At 37.5% G+C, this 27,553-nt stretch overlaps 1 protein-coding gene across 50 annotated transcripts in view; it reads left to right on the top strand.

Annotated features, from left to right (window-relative positions):
- The window catches only part of TRDN (triadin), a 415,022-nt gene that overhangs the window by 56,837 nt on the left and 330,632 nt on the right, over positions 1 to 27,553 (top strand). For all 50 annotated transcript variants that reach the window (XM_070376309.1, XM_070376300.1, XM_070376303.1 and 47 more), the window contains exons 3-4: positions 25,857 to 26,021; positions 27,070 to 27,102. In XM_070376309.1, the coding sequence (XP_070232410.1) occupies positions 25,857 to 26,021; positions 27,070 to 27,102 (198 nt within the window). The remainder of the gene's footprint in view (positions 1 to 25,856; positions 26,022 to 27,069; positions 27,103 to 27,553) is intronic.

Consider the following 27,553-nt stretch of genomic DNA (forward strand, 5'->3'; position numbering starts at 1 on the left):
GGTGCTCTGTAAGTATTAAATGAATAGATGAATGAGTTTATGCTTATGTCTTTGTATCATAAGCAAAAACATTTCATCAACCTCTTAATGTGCTCATTCATATTTGCACTGAGCACCACCCAACCCACCTGTTCTTTCTGTAGTAGGAGTGGATTCAGTAGAGCACAGAAACTGTTATGTTGCATTCTATACAGTAAGAGATCCTCTATTTCTCATTATGGTATTTTGCTTATTCAACAGTTATTATCATCAAGTATCTACTATATGTGCCAAGAAATGGCTAAGTTAAAAGAAATGCTAGTAGGAGTAAGGGGAAGTCATAAAAATGTATGGTTGGGTTTATTGACATGGAGGTGTGACTGAGTTGACTGCCCCCATACCATTGTGCTGGGCTAAAGTGAGCATGAGCATCATACAACAGAGAGACAAATCCCACGATGTCAACCAGAGCAAAAGGGCTGTTTATATAGAGCCATGAGCATCTGCTTTAAATAGGCAGTTGTTTTGATACTGTGTGTAAGGCAGCCTCTTAAAAGAATATACTGTTAAAAATGTGAATAATATAAAATATGACCTAGAATTTTAAGTGAAAATCAGTTGGTTACATTCCTCTAGGAGATTTCATTTCCCTTGAGCCTAATTGAATGTGATATTTCATCCATTCTTTATAAGAATTTCATTCATTCAAATTTTAGAACCAAATATGGTCATAAAATATAGTTCTTCAATTTTTATAGTAGATGTATTTTAGAATTGCATGTAAATCTAATATTTGTAAAGTTACTATTTTAATAAGTGTACTAAAGAAATTACTGTTGAGTTTGTCTTTAATTATTTGATAAAATGAGCAGCTACATATAATTAGACTTTCAGGTTAGATTATTTGAATGCAAGACACACTTACAGTCCACAGTAGAGCTTCCTTGGACTACTGTAATGAGAAACTATGGATAATGCCTCTGTTACTGGTATCACATTTGATTGGCAAAAAATAACCTCTGTATTCCTACTACTTCATTTCTTCTTTCAGGAAGTGCTTATTAAGTACATCTTTGTGAAGACTCTTCCTCCAGTTCTCTATATTTATTAATGACCTAACCATCTCTCCATTCCCTGCAAAAAGAAACCTGCAAGTCATCTTTTAAATCTTCTGGGCACCTGATCAATTACCATACTGTGTGCCAGCCAGCCTTCGTACCCCTCATAAATTTGCTTCCTCCTCGTATGACCACGGTCTCCATTACGACACTTTAGACCTTGATTGTCGTTCAAGGGTGCTAGTGCACTTTCTTCTTGCCTGCCTCATCCAGTCTCTCCCTTTTAACATTGCCCTTAAGGTATCTTCATAAAACATAAGTTTCATCACGTATTTTTGCCAAGTACAGCTCCCCTGGCATGAAATTCAAGTCCTTGGCTCGGCCCTTTATGTTCATCTTGTGATTCCGCTCATGTGCCCCGTGCTACCTCCCACTGCTCTCACCTGTTTTTCTTTCCCTAGGAGCACATACACTCTCACTGCTCCCCGCCTCCGCTCGTGCTGTCCTTTCCCCATGCCATGGTCCAATATAGCAGAAGTGTACGAAAGAGGCCAAGAATGTTTACTCTGGTACTGGATTTTTCCTCTCTATTATTAATAAATCCAGATCTTGGAACTTTCTAGCTGTTGTGAGAAAAGTTGCTTGGAATTTCTTTGCTTCCGTTTCATCATTTAAACAGTGGGGATAATATTAGTACCCATGCAATAAGATTATTAAGGAAATCATATAAATGAATTTATTTGTGGAGTGTTCAGAACAGAACCTGGTTTATCACAAAGTACTGTATACATTTTAATACCACTAGTGAGAGATTCATTCCTCTTTTCTTGAAGGATGGATTCAGCCCTTTTTTGCTAAATGTTTCCAGATTTCCTAGGAAACACTCGCTGTGCCATGCTTTCCTTTTCTTAGTCCCTTATGGGCACCAGTATTATCAGCAGCTATCACATTGTATTATTAATATCTGTTTACTTGTCCATCTCATTCAGAAACTTAAACTTATTCAAGGAAGAAACTCTCTTATTCATCTCTGTACATGAGTATCTGTCATGTAGCACATGTTTTGCTGTATATTGCTTAAAGGAATGAATAATGCTGATATTTTGATTTTGAAATAATTCCGTAATAATGAAGAAACAAATATTTATCATAAAAATTTTATTTCACCCAGCTTCTGAGCAACTTAAAAAATTAATAAGTAATTTAATTTTTAAGTAATTTTAATTTGACAAAATTATATGTGTGTTAGTCACTCAGTCATATTGCCACCCCATGGACTATAGCCCACCAGGCTCCTCTGTCGGTGGAATTTTCTAGGCAAGAATACTGGAGTGGGTTGCCATTTTCTTCTTCAAATTTTGGGACTTCCCTATAGCTCAGATGGTAAAGAATCTGCCTGCAATGCAGAAGACCTGGGTTCAATCCCTGGGTCAGGAAAATACCCTGGAGAAGGAAATGGCAACCCACTCTAGTATTCTTGCCTGGAGAACCCATGGACAGAGGAGCCTAGTGGGCTACAAATTTAACAAAATTAGAATAAGAAAATTAAATATGTTTATAAGATGAAATGATACTTTTCATATTTTGTAATAGTCATCTACGGCTGCATAGTAAATTACCTTAAAAGTAAGAGGTTTAAAGAATAATAAATAACTATCGCTTTACACAGTGTCTGTGGGTCAGGAATTTGGGGATGGCTTAGGTGGGTGGTTCTGGTATAGGGTATATCTTGAGGTTGCCATGAAAACACTGGCTGGGGTCGCAGACATCTGAAAATTATTCTGGGGTTGCAGAGTCATTGGCAAGATGTCTCACTCACTTGGCTGTCAAGTTAATGCCGGTTTGTCCTCAGAACATAGCACCTGGTGTCTCTAGACTGAGTGATCCAAGAAAGAGCAAGACAGAAGTCACAATGCCCTTTATAGCCTACACTTGCAAATGACACACTGCCATTTCTGTAAAATCCTTTTGGTCACACAGTTCATCCCTACTCAGTGTTGGAAGAGACTGCACAGTGGTATGAGTGCCCATAGGCAAAAATCACTGGGGCCAATGTGGTGGTTGGCTACCACATATTATATTGTCAGAAAGTTATATTGCCAAGTTATGTATTTTTGGATGAATACTTAAATCTAAAGAAGTAGCATTCAATTCTCTTACTTGAAAAAGAGAGACAGGTGCAAAGAGAAAGTTGGTGTATTGGAATGGCTGGTATCATGGGGCCATATCTAGGAAAATAAATATTCTCTAATGAATTTGATATCTTAAAAATCTCAAAACTAAAATTCTCAATGAGATATATATATATAATTCTTCAAATAAGAAATTCAAATACTTTTTGCTAATTAAAATTTGAATAATTTCTAGAACCAAAAGAGTATAAGTTCAAGGACATTGTATAATTACAGCATAAAACTTCTAACTCATATTAACCACTGGTTGGATAGTATACATACACTTATATTAAAATTCTGATTTATTTTCTCCATTTATTATGTTTTCAACCTCTCTTTAATGTTGTTTTTACAACAACAACATTTTTGCAGAAAAAACATTCACTTCATTGAGAGTTTCAAATGTAAATGATTCTCTTATGTTTCTAATGCTATTTTTAATTGGTGCCTTTCAAACATTTACTAGGGATAAATATTATTACTATGATGGGGCTTCAGTACTGCATAGTAGTCTTTGAAATATGTATTGTTAATGTTTAAAAACAAGGTTGGTGGTAGAAGAAAGCATATCAGAAATAGTTCTGAAGACCAGGCAGGTTTACTGTCCTTGGGCTCTGGCACTTGAGAAAAGTAGATAAGCAACTCCATATATTAAAAAATGTTTACAGAGAAATTAAAATCTGTTTTCATAAGCAAGTACTGGATTGGGAAGAATGATTCTCATCTGGACAATCTTCTCAATTCACTATTTTCTGAATTTGATTTGGTTGATCTGTATATAATCTACTTGTGAAGCACTAGTAGAAGTAACTTTTAATATGTGCTTAATTCAAAAGACTGGGTTCACTTATATCTCTATAGCCTACAAGTTAGCATTACTAGGTGGTTACCTTTTCTTGTCTATAAACTAGGGATGACACCTTGATTCCTGGTCTGAAAAATTTGTGACTTTGCTTCATCTTTTCAAACAGGACAAATTTTAGGGCACCAAAATCAGATACTAGATAAGAGATTTCACCTACCCTTCATTTCTTACTAAATGCAATGTCAAAATACTATTCCAGTAATACTCTTGTCTACTTTGATCAGAGTAGAGTCACTATCAGATCAGATCAGATCAGATCAGTCGCTCAGTCATGTCCGACTCTTTGCGACCCCATGAATCATAGCACGCCAGGCCTCCCTGTCCATCACCAACTCCCGGAGTTCACTCAGACTCACGTCCATCGAGTCAGTGATGCCATCCAGCCATCTCATCCTCTGTCATCCCCTTCTCCTCTTGCCCTCAATCCCTCCCAGCATCAGAGTCTTTTCCAATGAGTCAACTCTTCACATGAGGTGGCCAAAGTACTGGAGTTTCAGCTTTAGCATCATTCCTTCCAAAGAAGTCCGGGGCTGATCTCCTTCAGAATAGACTGGTTGGATCTCCTTGCAGTACAAGGGATTCTCAAGAGTCTTCTCCAACACCACACTTCAAAAGCATCAATTCTTCGGTGCTCGGCCTTCTTCACAGTCCAAATCTCACATCCATACATGACCACAGGAAAAACCATGGCCTTGACTAGACGGACCTTTGTTGGCAAAGTAATGTCTCTGCTTTTGAATATGCTATCTAGGTTGGTCATAACTTTCCTTCCAAGGAGTAAGCGTCTTTTAATTTCATGGCTGCAGTCACCATCTGCAGTGATTTTGGAGCCCAGAAAAATAAAGTCTGACACTGTTTCCACTGTTTCCCCATCTATTTCCCATGAAGTGATGGGACCAGATGCCATGATCTTCATTTTCTGACTGTTGAGCTTTAAGGCAAATTTTTCACTCTCCACTTTCACTTTCATCAAGAGGCTTTTTAGTTCCTCTTCACTTTCTGCCATAAGGGTGGTGTCATCTGCATATCTGAGGTGATTGATATTTCTCCCGGCAATCTTGATACCAGCTTATGTTTCTTCCAGTCCAGCGTTTCTCATGATGTACTCTGCATAGGAGTTAAATAAACAGGGTGACAATATACAGCCTTGACGAACTCCTTTTCCTATTTGGAACCAGTCTGTTGTTCCATGTCCAGTTCTAACTGTTGCTTCCTGACCTGCATATGGATTTCTCAAGAGGCAGGTCAGGTGGTCTGGTATGCCCATGTCTTTCAGAATTTTCCACAGTCTGTTGTGATCCACACAGTCACAGGCTTTGGCATAGTCAATAAAGCAGAAATAGATGTTTTTCTGGAACTCTCTTGCTTTTTCCATGATCTAGCGGATGTTGACAATTTGATCTCTGGTTCCTTTGCCTTTTCTAAAACCAGCTTGAACATCAGGAAGTTCACGGTTCACATATTGCTGAAGCCTGGCTTGGAGAATTTTGAGCATTACTTTACTAGCATGTGAGATGAGTGCCATTGTGCGGTAGTTTGAGCATTCTTTGGCATTGCCTTTCTTTGGGATTGGAATGAAAACTGACCTTTTCCAGTCCTGTGGCCACTGCTGAGTTTTCCAAATTTGCTGGCATATTGAATGCAGCACTTTCACAGCATCATCTCTCAGGATTTGGAATAGCTCAACTGGAATTCCATCACCTCCACTAGCTTTGTTCGTAGTGATGCTTTCTAAGGCCCACTTGACTTCACATTCTAGGATGTCTGGCTCTAGGTCAGTGATCACACCATCATGATTATGTGGGTCATGAAGATCTTTTATGTACAGTTCTGTGTATTCTTGCCACCTGTTCTTAATATCTCTGCTTCTGTTAGGTCCATACCATTTGTATCCTTTATTGGGCCCATCTTTGCATGAAATGTTCCTTTGGTATCTCTGATTTTCTTGAAGAGACCCCCAGTCTTTCCCATTCTGTTGTTTTCCTCTATTTCTTTGCATTGATCGCTGAGGAAGGCTTTCTTATCTCTTCTTGATATTCTTTGGAACTCTGCATTCAGATGCTTATATCTTTCCTTTTCTCCTTTGTTTTTCACTTCTCTTCTTTTCACAGCTATTTGTAAGGCCTCTCCAGACAGCCATTTTGCTTTTTTGCATTTCTTTTCCATGGGAATGGTCTTGATCCCTGTCTCCTGTACAATGTCACGAACCTCATTCCATAGTTCATCAGGCACTCTATCTATCAGATCTAGGCCCTTAAATCTATTTCTCACTTCCACTGTATAATCATAAGGGATTTGATTTAGGTCATACCTGGATGGTCTAGTTGTTTTCCCTACTTTCTTCAATTTAAGTCTGAATTTGGCAATAAGGAGTTCATGATCTGAGCCACAGTCAGCTCCTGGTCTTGTTTTTGCTGACTGTATAGAGCTTCTCCATCTTTGGCTGCAAAGAATATATCAATCTGATTTCAGTGTTGACCATCTATAAGTAATGTAAAATAGGGAATTTATTTTGTGTGACTTGGACATTCTTGGAAGCTGATTAAGCAGTCTAGATGAGGCTGTTGTAATTTATCTGGTACAGGGTCAGAAGTCGACAGAGTTGAAGACAGGGTAGAAGAGAAACATAACTTTTTCTTTTCTCTTTCTAAATTCTTGGCTAGGGCCCCTCTAGCAAAAGACAAATTAACAAGGGAAAGGCATTCAGATTTATTTAATATAAGTTTTATGTGACATAGGAGCCCTTCATAAGGAAATGAAGACCTTAAGAGGCAGTTAGACTTGAGCATTTTAGTGGTTGCTTTGATGAAAAGTGGTAAAAAAATGTGACAGGACCAAAAAGGGTCTGAGCTAACTATAGCGAGCTGGAGGACACAGTGAGGCCTGTTCATTCAGATTCCTCTGGACTTTTGGGGACAAGGACATTACTTTCCTCTGGGCATAATGGGTGCCCTCTCACAGAAGCGTTTATGACCTGCTTCAGAGGAAGATCAGAAAATTCTTGCACATGCTCTTTCTCTAATTCTTCCAGCTTGGTATGCTATGGAGCCACAGGTTGGGGTAGCATATCCTGAACTCCTTCACTGAAAAGGACAGATGGAAATAGAAAGGGGAGACTAAGAACGAATGGAACCCTCGTTTGATTCTTACCACTTCTAATTATGATGATGTGGGTGAGCTTCAATATAAGCTGGTGCCTTCCACCTTGGGAACACACGAGCCTTACACCAGGGTTTCGAGATGCTGAAGGAGGAAATCCAGTGGGAACTCAAAGAGATGCAGTCCACTGCTATCATGGGTCAAGATCAGCCTGTGTGTTTGTCGTAATGTGCATTGCATGAGAGGTGACAAAGCCTGCTCTACACCAACCTTCAGAGAATAAACAGTGGTTATTACTTCTATTTTGTCTTCCACAGCTCCTATAAATTTCTCTCACACACAACAGTTACCTGGAACATTCATATAAGGGAATCCTGGGAAACATAGTTCTAGTTAGAGATTAGAGAGCACACGAAGCCACACCATAGGATGACTATATCATCCAGAATAGGACACCTGCGAGAGTGGAATGGAGATCACAAGGCTGCTAGAGGCCTTGCCCTCAAGCTTCTGTAGACTCAGCCAGGAGGTCATTCCAGAAAACAGAGGGGTGTCCTGATAATTTAATGACTCAGTATCAGAATTTGTGGTCTTTGTCGGTACTCCTTATAGACTTCTTTGTCTTATTTACAGATACAACTTTCTCTCTAAACAATAAATGCAAGCAAGTAGTATTGCTAAAGAAATGACTACAAACTTAGAGGCCTTTGTGGATGTTAATGATCTTCCTCTAGGTCAGAATGTACAGGAATAAATTGTAGTGATTTGTGGCTTTTCTTAACTTAAGAACAAGGGTCATAATTTATTAGCATCTTCATGCATATGAAGGGAAAATCATTGTGTGGCTATATCCGGGGGGTCTCAAAGCACATAAAGTAATTTTTTGCAGGCATTCCACAAAATATTTCAAAACAATTTTGAAAAAATAGAGAAGATAATCTATGTAAAACATACCTGCTTGGCACATAGGAAGCACTCATTAAATGCAACTTGAATTTGAATCTTATTACCAGGAAGTAAGATCAGTAATCTGAGAAGAGAGCCAGCCAGAATATGATGGTAAGAAGCATCAATTTCTTATGAAAGTCTTGCAGACATCTCCTGATGTGCCTTTTAAATAGATTTTCTAATGAGGTGTGCCATTTATCTACTGCTCTTGAAAATTAATTTCCCTGATTTTTCTTCCCCTGGCACTTAGCCCAGTAACACAGGTGCACTGCTTGTCAGGGTATGAGTTTAGATGAGCAAAATGACTGAGGGAAGACCCAAAGTCAATCAGAATGTTTAAATTTAACATTTAATAGTTATGTATACATGTATATGTGTGTCTGTGTGTGTGTGTGTATAGAAATGACTGTGTGACTGTATATATATGAATTTGTTATTACATTTCAGGAGACTTGGAAAACTGGAACACTAAATGCAACATTTTAAGACTATCAGTTCTCCTGTGTACTGAGTTTTCAAGAATAGTTGACATTTTGTGTGCTTCTTATTCTGATTCAAGTCTTATCTCCAACCCCACATTTTCTGTTCAGTGTCCCAGGCTTATTTAGTCCTCTTGGTCACCATATCTAAAAGGATACATTTCATTACTTAATTCCAATCTGCTCTTAAACACCTTAAGGAGATAGCAGTTTTTGTAGTCCAGTGGTTCCCAGATCCTAATCAAGTTTTGTTGATTCTTCATGAAATGAAGAAAAAGATAAAGAAGAATTTATCCACTTTAAAGATGTGTCCTTATTTCTATTACTTATACATTTTTGGTCTGAAAATTTTATTTTGAAATGATGATAATGGCAGATACTGTTTCTGTTACAGTTTTTTAAATGACATTTTCTTACAAAATAAAAAGTTAGCAATTCGATGTTGGGCTCCAGGTTTTTGCTGGTGGCAGTTTTCAAGGTCAAAAACCCCCAAATTTGATACCAATGCTCTATTCCATTCATTTGAACCTTGGCAAATGATAGTTTATATTTATAAATGCATCTAGTTGGATACAATTATAAATCATATCAAATGTTAATACCCACTTTTCAATGGTCCAACTATTAAATATCTTTTCGTGCTGCACTTGGATTCGCTTCCTTAGAGAAACCTTTTCTGAACTTTGAATGTAAATCAAGGTACTCTATCCTAATTCCCCATTATATCATTTACTCTTTACCCACAGCACTTATTACAAGTTGTATGTATCTTTGATTGTGTGTGATTATTTATTTAATATCTCTCTTCTCCACTTATCTGTTAGTTTTGCAAGGAAAGTGACTGACTGTTTTATCTGCTTGATTTTTCTAGTACTTAGAAGTGTTTAGCACTGTGAGCTCAATAAACATCTGAATGAATGCTAAGATGAAAGCATGAATATATAAGTAAATAAATAAAGGAAAATGTGGTAGCATTTTTTACACTCTGAATGCTGAGTAATGAGCATAGTTGTTCCTTATGATGACTTTGAAAGTGTTAGGATTCACTTTTTAAACTTCTGTCTCCCTGATTGAAACTTAAGCATCTCAAAGAAAAGATTGTCTCATTTATCTTACTATTCTTGTTAGCCTGCTGACTGCCTGCCACATACTGTTTGGTACAATTTGTATGAGCTTAACAGGAGTTATTTGCTAAGCATACATAGCAAGCAAACAAGCAAAAACACAAGACAGCAATAATAAAAGAACACATGGACCTCAAGCCCCGAGTGAAGTAGTGGAGTGCAGGCTCTGGATTGCAGCCCTCACTCCAGTTAGTAGCTGTGTAACCATGGAAACATGACTTTCTGTGCCTCAGTTCCATTCTCTGTAGGCAGTGATAGTATCTGCTTCATGTGGTTCCGTGAACACTGAATGAGGTAATATATACAAGACACTTGGAATTTTGAATGGCACATAGTAATTGTTAGATAAATTGTAGTTAGTATTATTTTAATTTATTCTTCATGACTTTAAGGCTATTCAGTGTTTCAGAAAGATGAATAGGCATATTTCAAAAAGATGGATTGACTACATGCTTTCCAATTTTAAATATCATTTGAATATACATAGATTTTCCCAGTTATACAATAGAAATACAATGATTAAAGTATTCTATTTTATTTTCACACTGAGGGAATGTTCCAGCCTTTCTGAAATAGTTATTTTTGTATGATATATAGTAAGTACATAATTCATGACCCTACATGCTACATTGTAATGTGGTGAAAATAACTTTAAAATGATTTCTGTGGCTAACATAGTGATAGAATAGCTAAAGAGAATATATAATATAACCAAGAGTTTCTCAAACCAAATCTTAACTTGATGAAATACATGTTTATTAAATAATTAGTCAGAATATGCTAATTGCTATATTAACCTCAAATTTAATATCTTTCTTCTTCACTGGTCTGCTAAGTTTATAACATACTGATCCAAGTAAGTCATCTAACTGGAGTACTATGATATTTTAACTCTTCTTCTGCTACCAGAAAATTAATTCTATAGCTTGGGAAAAAAAAATCTGTAGAAATCTACTAATATAAATCTACAGAAAACTTGCTTTCTCATTCCTTATTAATTCATGTAACATTGGGATTGTATTTATATTTCAGCTATAATATACTTTTCTAAGAGGAGGAAAGTTAATTTTTTCAATTGATGTAATAACATCTACACCATGCTTATTAATAAAAGTATAATAAGACTCTTAAATTTTTCTATAGATGCTTGATAAGAATAAAAAACAACAGCCAAAAGTTGTTTGTGACTTTTATTTCAGGATATAAAATGCCCTTGGATATAAAATGACATGGATCTAGCTCCAGCTAGCTGGAAATATTCCAGGCTTAAACATCTGCAACGCAATTTTGCCAGCAAAAAAATTGGTTGATTGGGGTCATATTGAGAAAGAAAGGTGAAATGTACATTTATTTGCATTAATGCTTCTTACTGCCTCAAAAAGTAACAGTTGAGGTACAGTGAAGGACAACTTAGAAACATACTATGAAACTGTTTAACACTGACATAATCACACGATTTAAACTAAAGTTGCTTGTTATTAATGTTATTAAGTTTCCACACAAGTGTACATTTTTAAAATATTGAAGTTGGTTAATAGTGAAGATGAGTGTGGGAAAATTTCAATTGCAAAAATGTTAAAAATCAGAAGGAAAATGCACACGCCTCCGATGTTGAATGGCAAGAATCGGAGCCTCTGACTATTCAGATGTAGATTAGAAGAAGTCACAGTCATTTCCTCAGGCAGTCAATAAAACAATGCACTCACTAAGTCAGTCAGCTCAGTCATTCAGTCCTGTGGGACTCTTTGCAACCCCATAGACTGCAGCATGCCAAGCCTCCTTGTCCATCACCAACTCGCAGAGCTTACTCAAACTCATGTCCATTGAATCTGTGATGCCATCCAACCATCTCATCCTCTGTTGCCCCCTTCTCCTCCTGACTTGAGTCTTTCCCAGCATCAGAGTCTTTTCAAATGAGTCAGTTATTTGCATCAGATGGCCAAAAGTATTGGAGTTTCAGCTTCAGCATCAGTCCTTCCATTGAATATTCAGGACTGATTTCCTTGAGGATAGACTGGTTGGATCTCCTTGCAGTCCAAGGGACTCTCAAGAGTCTTCTTCAGCACCACAGTTCAAAGGAATCATTTCTTCGGCACTCAGCTTTCTTTGTAGTCCAATTCTCACATCCATACACGACTACAGGAAAAAAACCATAGCTTTAACTAGATGGACCTTTTTCAGCAAAGTAATGTCTCTGCTTTCTAATATGCTGTCTATGTTGGTCATAGCTTTTCTTCCAAGGAGCAGGTGTCTTAATTTCATGGCTGCAGTCACCATCTGCAGTGATTTTGGAGCCCAAGAAAATAAAGTCTGTCACTGTTTCCATTGTTTCCCCATCTGTTTGCTATGAAGTGATGGAACTGGATGTCTTAATATTAGTTTTCTGAACATTGAGTTTTAAGGCAACTTTTTCACTCTCCTCTTTCACTTTCATCAAGAGGCTCTTTAGTTTACTTTCTGCCATAATGGCAGTGTAATCTATGTATCTGAGGTTATTGATATTTTTCCCGGCAGTCTTGATTCCAGCTTGTGCTTCATCTAGCCTGGCATTTTGCATGATGTACTCTGCATATAACTTAAATAAGCAGGAGGACAATATATAGCTTTGACGTACTCCTTACGAACTCACTAAAATTGCTTGTAAATCAGGATCCTAGTTTTTCTTTGCTTTAAATGCATCTAAGTATCTACATCTGAAAGTATTTTTTTTTTTTTTTCAAAATTGTAACTCAAATGGGTTTTATTTTTTAGTATCTGATGCACTTCAGGGGCTTTGTGTTCACCCTTTATTTTTTAAATCATTCTCACTATCAGATGGAGCAGTCTGATTTTGCAATCTAATACAGGCAGTATCCAGAGCACAGAGGGAGGAGAGAGAGACAGGAAGAGGATGATGAGAGAGGTGGAAAGAGAAAGGGAGAGAAAATGATTTGGGGATATGTGGTTATCAGGAATGTTAAAAGATAAACTAAGGCAAACTCAAAATGTTAAGAATATGAGCAAAAGCTGATTCATATCGGACTGCACCAAACCACGAGTGGTTAGCAGTGCTCTGCTGACAGGACCTTGGAAAAACCTTCTATCGAAAAGTGTGCTGTATGCTGTCGTGTCTGACTCTTTATGACCCCATAGACTGTAGCTAGTCAGGCTCTTCTGTCCATGGGATTTCCCCAGCAGGAATACTGGAACAGGTTGCCATTTCCTACTCCAGGGGATCTTCCTAACCCAGGAATGGAACCCAGATTTCCTGCATTCCCTGCATTGTCAGGCCGATTCTCTACCACTGTACCACCTAGCAGAAATTATAAAGAATCTGCCTGCAAGGCAGGAGACCAGGGTTTGATATCTGAGTCAGGAAGATCCCCTGGAGAAGGGAAGGGCTACCCGCTCCAGTATTATTGCCTGGAGAATTCCATGGACAGAGGAGCCTGGCAGGCTGTAGTCCTTGGGATCACAGTCAGTCAGGACTGAGTGACTAACACTTTCACACCTAGAAGAAGAGGCAGAAGCAAAGGAAGGAAGTCATTTGATTGGTTGCAGCCAAAGCCTTTGCCTTATTTGGGAAGGGCTAGTTGACTCCTTTCAACTTGTTGTCCTTAGATTTGATATCTTAACCTTGAGGCATTTAAAGGCTTTAGTTTTTGTTTGCTTACAAAGGCTGCTATGGTTTTAGAACCACCTGTCTAATGGCTTTCTAACAAAGAAGTACAAGTTACTGCTTCAGGAAGATCTTGCTTTTTAAAAGGGATTATTACTCTTAAAGAAATATGTGTGTGGGAGGGTGTGGTATGATAGGAGAAGGCCTCTTGAAGGTGTGTTTTCAATGTTGCTACATCTAAATGTCTCTAGGTTTAAATGACATCTCATTCCTGTACCGTCAGTCTTTGCTGTATCCCCTCTTTCCATTCTACATATGTTTATGTGTTTTCTAACTTGAAAAAACTGACAAATTTCCCTCACTTCCCTATATCCCTATTTAGCTCTAAATGCAAACCTTTTTGTTTCTGTCCCTGTGGACAAGCCCCTCTAAGAGATAATCTGACACGATTCTATCACTCTGCTGAAATGTTTCAAATATACACTTGATTTCTAAATAAAGAAATGGAACAGATGAACAAAAGAACAAGTAGCATAGTTATCTTCATCTCAGTTAAATCTTGCAGTACTAGAACCGTTGACTGACACTTGCTTATTAAAAACATGACCTCTTATGATTTTTATTCTTTTCCAACTGTTTTTTATTTTATTTTTATTTAAATGTATTATTTTTTTATTGTATCGGAGAAGGCAATGGCACCCCACTCCAGTACTCTTTCCTGGAAAATCCCATGGATGGAGGAGCCTGGTAGGCTGAAGACCATGGGGTCGCTAAGGGTCGGACACGACTGAGCGACTTCCCTTTCACTTTTCACTTTCATGCATTGGAGAAGGAAATGACAACCTACTCCAGTGTTCTTGCCTGGAGAATCCCAGGGACGGGGAGCCTGGTGGGCTGCCGTCTATGGGGTCGCACAGAGTCGGACATGACTGAAGCGACTTAGCAGCAGCAGCAGCAGCTTCTTTCCCCGTTAGACAATACCACCTTATTCCATTGCTGTGATGACTTTGAGTTTCCCAGACAAGTGATGAGTAAGTTGCCATCATATTTAGCTTGCTTATCTTTAATATATGACTTTCAGTCTAATAACAGGATCAGCCCTTCCTTAAAATGGTCAGATAATTAGATTAAAGGCCAAAAACAGTGATGCAGTTCTAAACAATTAAAGCATCCAAGATAAGTTTTAAGAAATACATTCTTCCCACCATGGGAGTAGGTAAGTGATTTTTATTTTGAAAAAAAAAAAAAAAAAGAGCTCATCAGTGTTTTTATTTTCCTCTTAATTGACCTACTTGCTCAGAAGTTTGCTTATAACTGACCTTCACACATAATAACTTCCCAGTTCACATCTTTGTCCCTAATCACTCTCCAATTTTAGAAAGATAGTCGGAGCATCAAACTCAAAATTCCTCACTGGGCTGATTGTATTTCTTTCTAGGCCTGCCTCCTAGATTCCAAATCCAGTTTCCTGTTTCTTTAATTAGAATCATGAGACTCCTCACCCTCTTTCCCCACTACTCTTTCAAAAAGCGATCAAAAAGAATTGTTTGTACTTTCTAAATGTCTCTTGATTCTGCTTACTCTGACCTTGTCTCTATAACTCCTGCCTTAGTTTCCCCCAGATAGTTAGAGGAGCCTCATATTTTCTCTTTGCCTCTAATCTTACCTCTGCCTCCTTGCTCATTCTTTGGCCAGACTACTGCAAATTGCAAATCTCATTTTATTATTCCCCTGTTTATAATTTTAGATGTATTCCTTTACATATAAGTATGTATGTGAAAGAAATACATGAAATAATGAAAAGATAAGTCAAAATTTACAAAATTAGGTAGCTGTCAAAAGAAGAAGACACTACAGCAAGTGATCAGAATAGCAACACAATTTTCTCTTTCTTTCTTTTTAAAATATTTATTTATTTATCTATTTGTCTCTGACGCCGGGTCTGTGCAGCACTCCAGATCCTCAGTCTTAGTTGCGGCATGTGGGATCTAAAGGATTCAATCTGGGGCCCCTGCATTAGGAGCACAGAGTCTTGGCCACTGGACCAGCGGGGAAGTCCCCCAATTTTCTTAAGATGTGCTCTTAAATGGATTTTGACTTTGAGAACTCATAAATGTCTTTTTATATTTTAAATAATTTAAATAAGCCCCAAAATCTGAAAACACACTGAAGCAAATGAATCTAACTATATATGAAGTTATTGGTATAACCAAAGAAAAGAATTACTTCAAATAACTTTAAAACATACAATTCAGACTCTCTGTCCTTATTGTGGTATAGTTCAAGTACAAAAAGAAACGAAAAGAGATCTGAAACTCCATTCACTGCTTTTATTGTTATTAGTAGTATTGATGTCATTTTATTTGAAATTCTTACTGGTATACTGTAGAAAAAATGAAGTAATTAATTCAATTGATATTATTAAGAAATAATATTTTCAACAGAAGAGAAGTGTATCATAGTTGAAAAGGTGGGTGAAAATTCCAGATTTTACTTGGAAATATCAGTGTAAACACATACCTTTTTTGAAATTTAATATTTCTTGCCACAACAATCCAACTCAATGAGCACCGCTGCTAAGTCGCTTCAGTCGTGTTCGATTCTGTGCGACTCCATGGACAGCAGCCCACCAGGCTCCCCCGTCCCTGGGACTCTCCAGGCAAGAACACTGGAGTGGGTTGTCATTTCCTCCTCCAATGCACGAAAGTCAAAAGTGAAAGTGAAGTCTCTCAGTCATGTCCGACTCTTAGCGACCCCATGGACTGCAGCCTACCAGATTCCTCCATCCATGGGATTTTCCAGGCAAGAGTACTGGAGTGGGGTGCCATTGCCTTCTCCGAGTGGGGTGCAGTTGCCTTCTCTGCAATGAGCACCGCTGATGATCAAATTTTAGTCTCAAAATACTATTTCCCAATAAAAAGAACCATGACTCCTTCAAGAAGTAGCTGATTCCAGACTTTGGCAAAAGAAAGATAAAAACATACTTTGGACATTTTTTGACCTCAAACAAAAAACAATCAGACAAATGATGGAAAAGACATGTTTATTGAAGTATTTATGGATCTTGGATTTAGAATTTAAGCATCTAAGATTTGCTTTAAAATATTTAGTAAGCCAGAAAAAAGAAAAGGGTGGGAGAGAAGAAATATATAACTGTGAAAATGTTGATAATTATCGAAGCTAGGTGTGGTGAATTTGTATTGAGTCCCTTTGGCTAAGATAAGACTGTGTCTTCCAGAATTCCCTCGTCTGCATAGTTGTGGGCTTGTGTGAGCCCGAAGAATCATTGTGCGGGAGACTCGGGAGGCAGAGGCAAGCAGGACCAGGAAGGTCACTGCAGCTGACCATGTGCAGCTGCACACGTCTGTTGTCCCTGATCCCTCGGCTCACCTTGTTGGCGTGGTGACAAACGGCCCCTCCTGCAGCAGCCCCAGCTCCTGCCAGAGCCTCCTTTTGGCATCGTCAGTCCTGCCTGAGGTGCATAGTTAGCTCCATGAGAAGCGTGAGAGCTTCTCCTTTTTGAAGAGGGAGGCTTGGAGGTCATACGACCGATGCGGTTTCCATTGTGTTCTCTCAGCCTTCCCAGGCTCCAGATTCCACTGCCTCCTTCACTTTTCACCCATTTTTTGTTCCCAAGTGCCTGTTGTTCCCTCTTCAGCCCCCAGCACCACAGGCATTAGTAAAAATCATTCTTAGTGTGGCGACCATTAGAAGTACCATAGGAATTTTATGAGTCCAGCTTTTTATATCACCATATTCTGAGGGTTATTCATTGAGGGTGAGGATAAAAGATTATAGGGAATTTCAACCTCTCTATGTGATCTGTGTTAAAAATCTATTGGAAGGAAAATCTATACAAGAGACACTTGATTTTGAAGTTAAATTATTTATGTAATTCAGGGCAGGAGATTACATACAACTTTTCAAAATGTTTTTATAGTTTTAAAATACAACATCTGTTATTGAGTATGGCATTGTCGTGGTACTCATTTGTAAAAGACATCATTTAAACATATCAAAATGAGATTTCATCATATACTTTTCTCTGCAAAAACATCTGAAAGATGCTGTATAGAAGCATCTCACAAATTACTCATGACTTAATTGTGTTCCTGCGTGCTAAGTCACTTTAGTCATGTCCAACTCTGTGTGACCGTATGGACTGTAGCCCACAAGGCTCCTCTGTCCATAGGATTCTCCAGACAAGAATACTGGAGTGGGTTGCCATGCCTTCCTCCAGGGAATCTTCCTCACTCAGGGATCAAACCCAGGTCTCTTACATCTCTTATGGTAGGTGGGTTCTCTATCAGCAGTGCCAACCCTGAGTTCCTTCTCAGAAAGGAACTGATCTAATATTTATATTTTTTGCTTAATGACAAAATGTAAATTAATACAAAAATCATTTTAACCTATATTTTCAATTTCAAAGAAATATTGCAACATAGATTAAATTTCATATTTTTGTCCATGTGAGAATCTGTTGCTTAATCCAAAGCATGTACTACAGTAGCTGAATTTAATTTTCTTTGGCCTCCACTCCATTTTATTATTATTTTTACCTTTGCTTCTTTCAAACCCTTATCAGTCATATCCACTCCTATTAACTCTTCACTGTAAATCATTTTGAAGTGCTACTATAAGTGGTTTTAAAGACAGGATATTAAAAAATGGCCTCTCAAAATATTTCTTGGATAGAAAAGCTATTTTTAGAAAAGCTATTTTAGGGCCACAATTTTTCACTATGTTGGGTACAACAAAGTAGCTTACTGGATACCAAAATATCATGTGTTATCTCTAGAACTGAAGCAGTCTTACAAATATATAGTTATTTGCTGAATTTTTCAAGAGAAAGTAATGGGAAATTTTTGTAATTCCAATTAGTGTAAGTTTGACAAACTTCATTTGCAAGGATGTAAATACAGTTTAGAGGTTAAATATGAAGGAATAATGTTGCTGTATCAAACATTTCTTGAATTCTTGACCTCCTTGGATGTATTACTTCTCATTTCTCATATTGGCATTATCTTCAATTTGAAATGAAATAGAGACTATGAAAACAATAAACTTGCAGGAGAAAAAAGGAATGCAAAAGACTGTCAGAGCTTGAATGGGTCTCCATTGTGATGATAACAGCTAAAGATGACAGTTCTTTAGCTGACATGATTGAGTTTAGCCAGATATACTCAAGGCTGACATGATTGAGTTTAGCCAGATATACTCAAGGCTGTTGGTCTAACCTGTGAGAAATTGGAAGTTACTTCACACTGGACCTAGAACACTTACAATGTAATGTCTTGCGTAATCATCACTTTGATGAAGACAGTGACCTTTCTGCTGCTGTTTAGTCACTCGTGTTTAGTCATGTCTTAATCTTTGCGACCCCATGGGCCATGGCCCACCAGGCTCCTCTGTCCATGGACTTCTCCAGGCAAGAATACTGGAGTGGGTTGCTATTCCCTTCTCAAGGGGTCTTCCTGACCTGGGGATCCAACCCAGTTCTCCTGCATTGCAGGCAGGTTCTTTACCACTGAGACACCAGGGAAGCCCAATAGCCTTTCTAGTAGATGTGAAAGTACCTGTTTTTGTTCATTATTTCTTAAATGTCTGTGCCTAGTATCAGCAATGCTGGAGACTCTGGGGCCCAAAGAGTCAGAGGGCTAGTAAACTCACTGTGAGTGCTTTTTGTTTCTAATATGTCCTGGTTAAAAATAAGCTGAATCAGAATTTTGACTTAGGAAATAGTTGACTATTCTGAATGATGTGAAATCTCAAGTCTCAACTGTTTAATAAGAATTTGTGTTTTCTCAGTTACATTTCTGCATATAAGAAGCCTGATAACACAGTGGCTGCTGCTGCTAAGTCACTTCAGTCGTGTCCGACTCTGTGCGACCCCATAGACGGCAGACAACCATTATTTTCTGACAGCATTCAGATCATTTTATCTTTTTGTCTTGTTTTTCTTCCCTGTGTTTCCCTTCCTCTACTGCTGATGGGGAGCTTGGGAATGGGAAAACACATCGATAGCTCTATTCTGCACTGGTAAAGTTCTAGGGAATTCTGAACAAATTGAACAAAAACTGAACATCTGAACAAAAACTGAACATCTGAACAAAAACAAAAACACCTGAACAAAAACTCAGTACATCAAGCAAAACTTATTGTGTAACTCATAGCATATTAAATGATGCATAATTTGCTAATATTTTTCTTAACTTGGTCAAAATTTCACCAACAGAGCCTGAAGTGTTGAAACACTTAATGGCAGAAAATGAGAGGCTAGACATTTCAAATGTAATAATTTCTTTAGGTCTGGAATCACCACTATATATTATGAAATAACACCCCTCACATATCAAAACTAGATAGCAAGCCCATAAATGGCAGCACTATGTTAATTATGGGGCTTCCCTCGAGGCTCAGCAATAAACAATCCACATGCCAATGCAGGAGGCACAGGTTTGATCCTTGGGTTGGGAAAATCCCTGGGGAAGGAAATGGCAATGCACTACGCTATTCTTGCCTGGCAGATTCCACAGACAGAGGACCCTGTGGCCTACAGTCCACGGGTTGCAAAAAGCTGGATGCCACTTTGTAACTAAACAACAGCAACGTTAATTATATTACGTTTAAGATATTTCATGTAATAAATGCAAAATAATTTGTGTTAAAAGAATTTTATATTTGAGTCGGACATGACTGAGCGACTGAACTGACTGAACTGATACTGAGTACTAATATGTTTAAGATATACATATCAACATATATATAAGTGGAATTTTTTTCTAACTTAGGTAGAGTTTATGACACTTAAAAAATCCTTGGCTCAGATTAGATCCAAATATTTGGATGTGAATATTTTCTGGGAGATAAGAGGCAAGCACTGGTTGTTTCCTGAGTCCTGATGAAAGCAGTGTTTGGATTTCACAGGCTCTGGCAATGTGGCCTTGAGGACTTAGGGACTAAGTGATCACAGGGTCATATTTATGGCAGTGCACACTTGTGGAGCACTGCCATGCTGTGCTGTGCTCCGGGTGTAAGTTGTTGTCCACTCCCTGTGGCCCCAGGGACTGTAGCCCGCCAGGCTTCTCTGTCCATGGGACTTTCCAGTCAAGACCAGTGGAGTGCATTGCCATCTCCTACTCCAGAGGATCTTTGCAAGCCAGGACGTGAACCTGTGTCTTCTGCATTTCCTGCATTGGCAGGCAGATTCTTAACCACTGAGCCACCTGGGAAGCCCAGACTACCATATGTGTGAGTTAGATGATTCTGAATATTCAGTTAGTTCAGTTCAGTTCAGTCACTCAGTCGTGTCGCAAAGAGACACAACCCCACGAACCGCAGCATGCCAGGCCTCCCTGTCCATCACCAGCTCCCGGAGTCCACCCAAACCCATGTCCATCGAGTCGATGATGCCATCCAGCCATCTCATCCCCTGTCGTCCCCTTCTCCTCCTGGCCTCAATCCCTCCCAGCATCAGGGTCTTTTCCAACGAGTCAGCTCTTTTCATCAGGTGGCCAAAGTATTGGAGTTTCAGCTTCAGCATCAGTCCTTCCAGTGAACACCCAGAACTGATCTCCTTTAGAATGGACTAGTTGGATCTCCTTGAAATTGAATTAATAATTATCTAACACTTGCTACATCTTTTACTTTATTGTAGGTGCTTTACACCTGAAGAGTTTATGTATAGTAAGGTTGAATGAAGCTCAATAAATAGCATCTGGCAGACACTTATGGGCAGAGAGTCAGAAGATGCCTACAAGCCTGGTTCTCTGGCCATCCTGTGGAGTGGCTCAGAGAGACACTATTGCTCTTTCCTTCTTTAAGGAATGCAAGAGGTCGGCCTTATAGTTGGAGGGGTCACTCCTTTGGGAATGGATACCATGCAGTCAGAACTAAGGTCCCAAACACCCCAGGGGCTACTGGAAATGACAGTTGTGCAACATTTTGAGACCTTGAGAAAGATGAGATCATACACAGTGCCTGCTGCTGAGGGGAGGAGAAGCCACTAGGCCCAGAGAGCAAACTGGGAAGAGCCCTCGGGTCATTCAGAATTCAAAGGCAATCTTGCTTCTCCCACAGTGACATTGATTAATTACCAGGCACTTTCCGATGTGCTTTGAATATATTATCTCATGTAATACTGATGTCAGCCTTGTGAAGTATTGGTACTCTTATTGTCATTTTTCATTCTAGCCAACTGAAGCACAGAGTACTTTGGTTTTGTATCATACTGTATAATACTGTTTGCCAGAACTGGACATATTATAAATTGAGGTATGAGAAGGCTGAATATAAAGACAACAGGCATAAGGGGTTGAGGTCTTAGTTTAGACCAGTGACTTCAGAAAAGGAGACATATCAATGAATTTTATAGATACGGCAGAAGTTAATTTTCTCAACACCACACAGCATGCAGGTGGCGTAAACACTAGGACTAAGTCAGATGAATAAAGCACTCACTCTGGTTGCCAAATTTAAGAGGCTCCAAACAACTCAGTAGTTAAGATGCCAGTATTTTAATACATCTCTAATATTTAAAAACTAATGCAAAAATTTGGGATGAACAAAATTGTAAATAAAGACAGAAGCATTATTACTGATTTTTCCTTTTGTCTCTGTCTTCATTATTGCACAGTTTAGCACTAGATAGGAGAGCTGAACTTGAACACTATCATTCTGAACTCAGAGCCCATGCTTGTAAATGTTGTCATTTGCTGATGCTTCTCAGGATTTGAAAGACAGAGAAGAGCCAATTATATGTAAGACTGATGGTCAAAGATAATGATGAAACCACAAACTTTGTTCTTTAAGAGTAAGGCAGAGAAGATGACTAATTTAATTTCCTGTGTATGTTCTCATTTAGAAATGAAGTATCAATATAGTTTGGCTTCAAAGACACTGGATGAATAAAAATCTTATTTAACTTAAAACCTTTCCTTGACTCTCTTGCATCTCTTGGCACTCTTTTATCAGTGCCAAGAATCCAATTACTGATTATAAGGAGCCTTGCATTCAGTGGTATGTTTTTCTGTAAGAAACATAAGAGACAATTAAGAGTGAGTTGAATATTGAGAAACATTTCTTATCTCATATAACAGAAGCTCAGGAAGTATTCCAGGGTCTCAGTGCTTCAGCAATGTCTTGCTGAGATGTTGGATGAAATACATCATACTCTGGAACCAGTTTTGAATTCACATCTTTGTTTGTTTTTTTGGTAGCAGTATTGTGTAGTAGTTGAGTCATGATCTGGAGAGAGCAAAATCTGGTTCCATTACTGACTAGCTATGTAGCCTTAGGCATCTTATTTACATTTCCTCTGTCTCAATTTTGTCTTTAAAATAGAGATGCCTACCTCACTGAGTTTTTAAAAGGAAAAAGTGAGTTAATATACATTTAAGTTCTTACTGACAGGTAATATACACCCTAAAAGTGTTGGCTACTACCATTTTTATGATGATATTTTTTATAGTGTATGTAATTTAACTCATGGAAACATGAGAGGTAGGAAAGTATGATTAAAAAAGAAGGCATCTATAAAAGGTTTAGTTGCATTGTATAATATTATTCCCACTGATGTAATATGGATGTGATGTCTGAGAGAGGAAATCAGAATTAACATGAGGACTGCTATCTTTTTTGAGATATATCTATCCCTATATGTTTTTAAAGTTGTTGTTCATTTGACTGAAAATCAGAAGCTGGTCTCAAGCCAGCATTTTTTTAATAAAAATAACACAGTTTGATGATTTTAGAACCATACAATATGCATGTCTGCAAAGTATACATATATATATATATAGAGAGAGAGAGAGATACAGTGCATTTAAGCATAAGGATAATTAAACTATCTATTTTGTTGGATTTTATTGTTAAGTTCCTCAGTGAACACTTAGAAAGAAGAGGAATGGGGAAATGGTCTCAATCTATTCAAATCATAAAAATCCCATTTGCAATATTCTTCCATTAGATATAAAATATACTGCCGCTAAAAATGCCTTTAATGGTGCCAGGACAATCCAGTTTCTTACATATAGTTCTTTTAAAATTCTCAATTGCAATTATAAAATTCCATTTCCTTTCTCTAAGGTTTAGTCTCACCTTTCAGACTACCATATCTTATTCACATGAAACTCTCCAGAATGCAGTGAAATAAGGTCCGAAGAGTAAAGTTATACTGTCACTGATTCATGGAGGTACATTTCCTTGGGACCAGTTGTAACTTGGCATCCCTGTGATGGGCTGTGAATCCTCTGAAACAGAACATAAAATTAAAATTTTGCTCAGAAATCTCCTCTCTCATATTATTTCACCTCTCTATGGGATCTTACCCATCAGCATAAAAATAGAATATTCTTCCCTCTTGAACAATACAAACAATGGAAACCCCACTATGGTTCCAGTCCTTCAACTATTGCCCAATCTCTGTCATTTACTTTACAGTAAAATATATTTATTATCTGTAAGTTCTTCCCATTTGGTCTTGAATGTATTTCACTGAAATTGCCCTTTGAAGGTTGCCAGTGACATCCTCATCATTAAGTCTAAAGTTCTATTCTAAGTCTTTGTCTTTCTTGACTTATCAGCAACATTTGCCAACTGCTCACTTTATCCTCACTGAAACAATTTCTTGACTTGATCTCTAGTACATTATACTTTCTGTTTTTCTTTCCTCTCAATTAATCTGTCTCTGTGTGTCTGTTTGTCTCTGTCTGTCTCTCATCTCTCCTTCTCATAATTCATTGATGATTTTTGCCTATCTTCTCATCTCTCTGATTTGCCTATCTTCTAAATGTTGGACTGTTCCTAGTTCCACTTCCTTAGTGATCACATAGCTTTGAGTTCTTTCTAGTCTCTGTTGAACTTCCAAGTTTCCATCTTCAACTAGAACTTCATTTTTGTAGATCATATTAAACTACACAAATGTCTACATCTCTACCTAAAGATCCAGTCGACAACTCAAATTTAACAAGTTTAAAAATTAGCTACTTAAATACTCTGCCCAACAAACCCTGTTTCTCTCTGCTAAGTTGCTTCAGTCGTGTCCGACTCTGTGCGACCCTATGGACAGCAGCCCACTAGGCTCCTCTGTCCCTGGGATTCTCCAGTTCTCCCCATTTCAGTAAATAGTAGTTCCATTCTTCCAGTTTCTCAATCCAAAAGCCTTGTTATTCCATACCTCTCTCTTTCTCTCACATCCAGCAGCCCATACTGTCAGTCTGTGCCATCAATTCTGTCTTTTAAGTACATTCAGAATCCAATCACACCTCATCACACACAGTTATCACCTTCTGTATGGGTGATATAGAGATCACCATCTTCTTCCTCTTGGATTATAGATCGTTTCACTTGGCTCCTTACTTATCTTCCTGTTTCCAACCTGGCATTCTTTCAATCCTCAATGTGGCAAATGAAGTTATATAAATCAAATCACTTTTTCCTCTGCTCAAACCTTCCAATGATTTCCTATCTTAATCAGAGTAAAAGCTTCATTTTGGCATACTTAACCTTTAGATAGTATAAAATGTTGATATAATTCTAGTCTCTTAAGATATCAAAGGAAGAGAATCCCTGAAAACTTAAGTAGTTTTTTAAATTAAGAAAAAACATAAATCTAAAAGTTAATTACAGATTGTTGAAAAATCAGATGCAACTCAGACCATATTTCTGGCTAGATCACATTTTCAATCAGATCTTAAAGGCTACCCTTACTCCTTCCGAGCAATTTTCATGTAGCTAGAATGAGAATAACAACATGTTGGAAACCTGTAATATGTCTATTTACTTGCTTGCATTTTTATTATTTAATCTTTCATTTTACAAACAGTTTATACCCCCTTAGGATATAAGAAAGGGAAGATTTACAGACTTCAGTTTTTTCCTAATACTATCCACTGAAGTTACTAGAAGTTCAAATGTTTTTTTTTTATTTTTAGGTACTGGGATATCTAACAAAGATAAAACAATTGAATCTAGCTGGAATTTGATATGATTACCACCTTGACGATTCTAGATATTTCCTGATGTATCACAAATCATAATAAATGGACCTCTCAGTTTTACTTTAGTCACAGCTATCTTAGTCAACTCAGAACTTACTGTTTGTCTAAAAATTTACAGAGGCATTTTTCCCTGATGCTTTCCAGTACAATATAGACCAACAATGATTTCTTCTGTTCCAGAACATCTGTAACTCAGGATTGCTACAATTTGGATAACATAATACACATTACTTTAATTTATTCTTAATTTTTCCCTGTGCTGAATGCTTACTTGGATTGTAAACTTCTCAAGGGTAACCCTACAGTGTTTGGTACCAGATGTACCCAATAACTTCTCTTTTTAATTGAACACACATGTATACTACCACAAAAATTAATTTCTCTTTATGAGCAAAAGAACTATTGCCAAGCAATATTTAAATTAATGAAATTGACATATTTATTGTGTTAAAAGAATAAATCAGGAAAAGCAGCTTTTCTTGGTTTCTTTGGGAATATTTGCAAAGCTTTTCTTTGTTTTTAATTACTTTTAGCAAGCTCTATTTCCAAGATTGGCTCAGATCCTCTAAAACTTGTACATGATGCTGTGGAGGAAACCACGGACTGGGTCTATGGCTTCTTTTCTTTGCTGTCTGACATCATCTCATCCGAGGGTGATGAAGAAGATGATGATGATGGAGAGGAGGACACTGATAAAGGTACAAAGAGCACAGAGACATCCAACTGCTGGGACTGCTATTTGATATGTATAATAATAGTTAGCTTAAGTTTCTGCACAAATGTGCACTTAGGTCAAGCTAAACCAAAATGAACACATTTATGAGTGCAAACAGCCTATCAACAGGCTGCCAAACTCAGTAAATTGGTCTTTATATGGCTTTCAACTTATAGATTATCTGCCATTATGGCAAAGATGTCAAAATTAAATGCTATATTAGAGTAGTACAGAGAGATTTATTAAGCAAACCACAATAGAAAACCACAATAGAAACTCACATTTATATGCTTTTTCAGGAAAGAAATAGTTACTATTTCCCAAGTTTGAAATAACAATAGTAAGACTAAATATACATACATATATATATATATATGTTATACATATAATTTGTATTCATAAATAGCAGAAAGCAATCCTACTAAAATCACGATGAAAGTAAATTGATTGAAACAAATGGAGGTAAATGTCACAGCAATTATGCAACTAACCTATTTACTCTCTGTTATATATGAATGAACAAAAGGAAATAACAAACTTAAACCACATGTAAACTTCTGTTGAGTGGATGTGAAAAGAACAAGCATTGTGATTCTGCCTTTTAGATGACATTTTTAAGATCAGCTTTGCTCATCAGAACTTACGTATTCAGCCTTGACTACCAGGAAAGCTCTTATTATTTTAGCCCTTTCTATGACTTTGTCTAAATTTGTATTTGTTTGGCCTCTGTCAGAGGTTGAGATGAACAGCAGAGAACTGAAATGAACATGATATACAAACCATAATGTATAATTTGGATAACTGCCACAATTTTATTGAACTCATAAAAGTGAAACTATCTTAAATAAATGTACATAGGCAAAGTTTATATTAAAGCTTGGAATTTGGAAGGCAAAGTAATATATAGATTACTATTATCAAAATTAATAGATGTTTTATAAAAGAATGAACAAAAGAAAATGAGAAAATTGAGAGGCAATTTTATGCTCTGCTGAAAGTTTTTCTAATTTACTGTTTTTGTCTTCATTTAGGAGAAATAGAGGAGCCTCCCTTGAAAAAAAAAGGTTAGTTGTTTCACCTCTGCAAAAAAAGTATTTTTTATGGTAATGTTGATTTTTACCATGACTCAAATAGATTTTACTTTGTTGTGGACTTAATTTTTTTTTTTTTCTTTTTCTTCAGTTATTATCAGTATTTTATTCAATTTTAGAGGATGACTGTTGGACAATGTGGCTGATATAATGTGGAGGAGAATATCTTGGAGGCAGTATATATCATGTGTCCTCACAAAGCAATTGAGTCATCTGAGTGTGGTTTGATGTGGTTCACAGGGATCCCTTTAAGGAATAATCAAGGTCTTCAGTCACTGAATGGAATGGTCACAAATCCAAAAGATGGGAGCAATATGACTGGGAAAGGGAGTTAGAACCATGAAGAAAAAGACTCAGAGATTTTACAGGAAGGGGTAGGAATTATGTCTAGAAGGCAAAGTATATTATCCTGAGATTTATTTTG

This window comes from Bos mutus, chromosome 9 (assembly GCF_027580195.1).
Source record: "Bos mutus isolate GX-2022 chromosome 9, NWIPB_WYAK_1.1, whole genome shotgun sequence".
Taxonomy (NCBI): Eukaryota; Metazoa; Chordata; class Mammalia; order Artiodactyla; family Bovidae; genus Bos; species Bos mutus.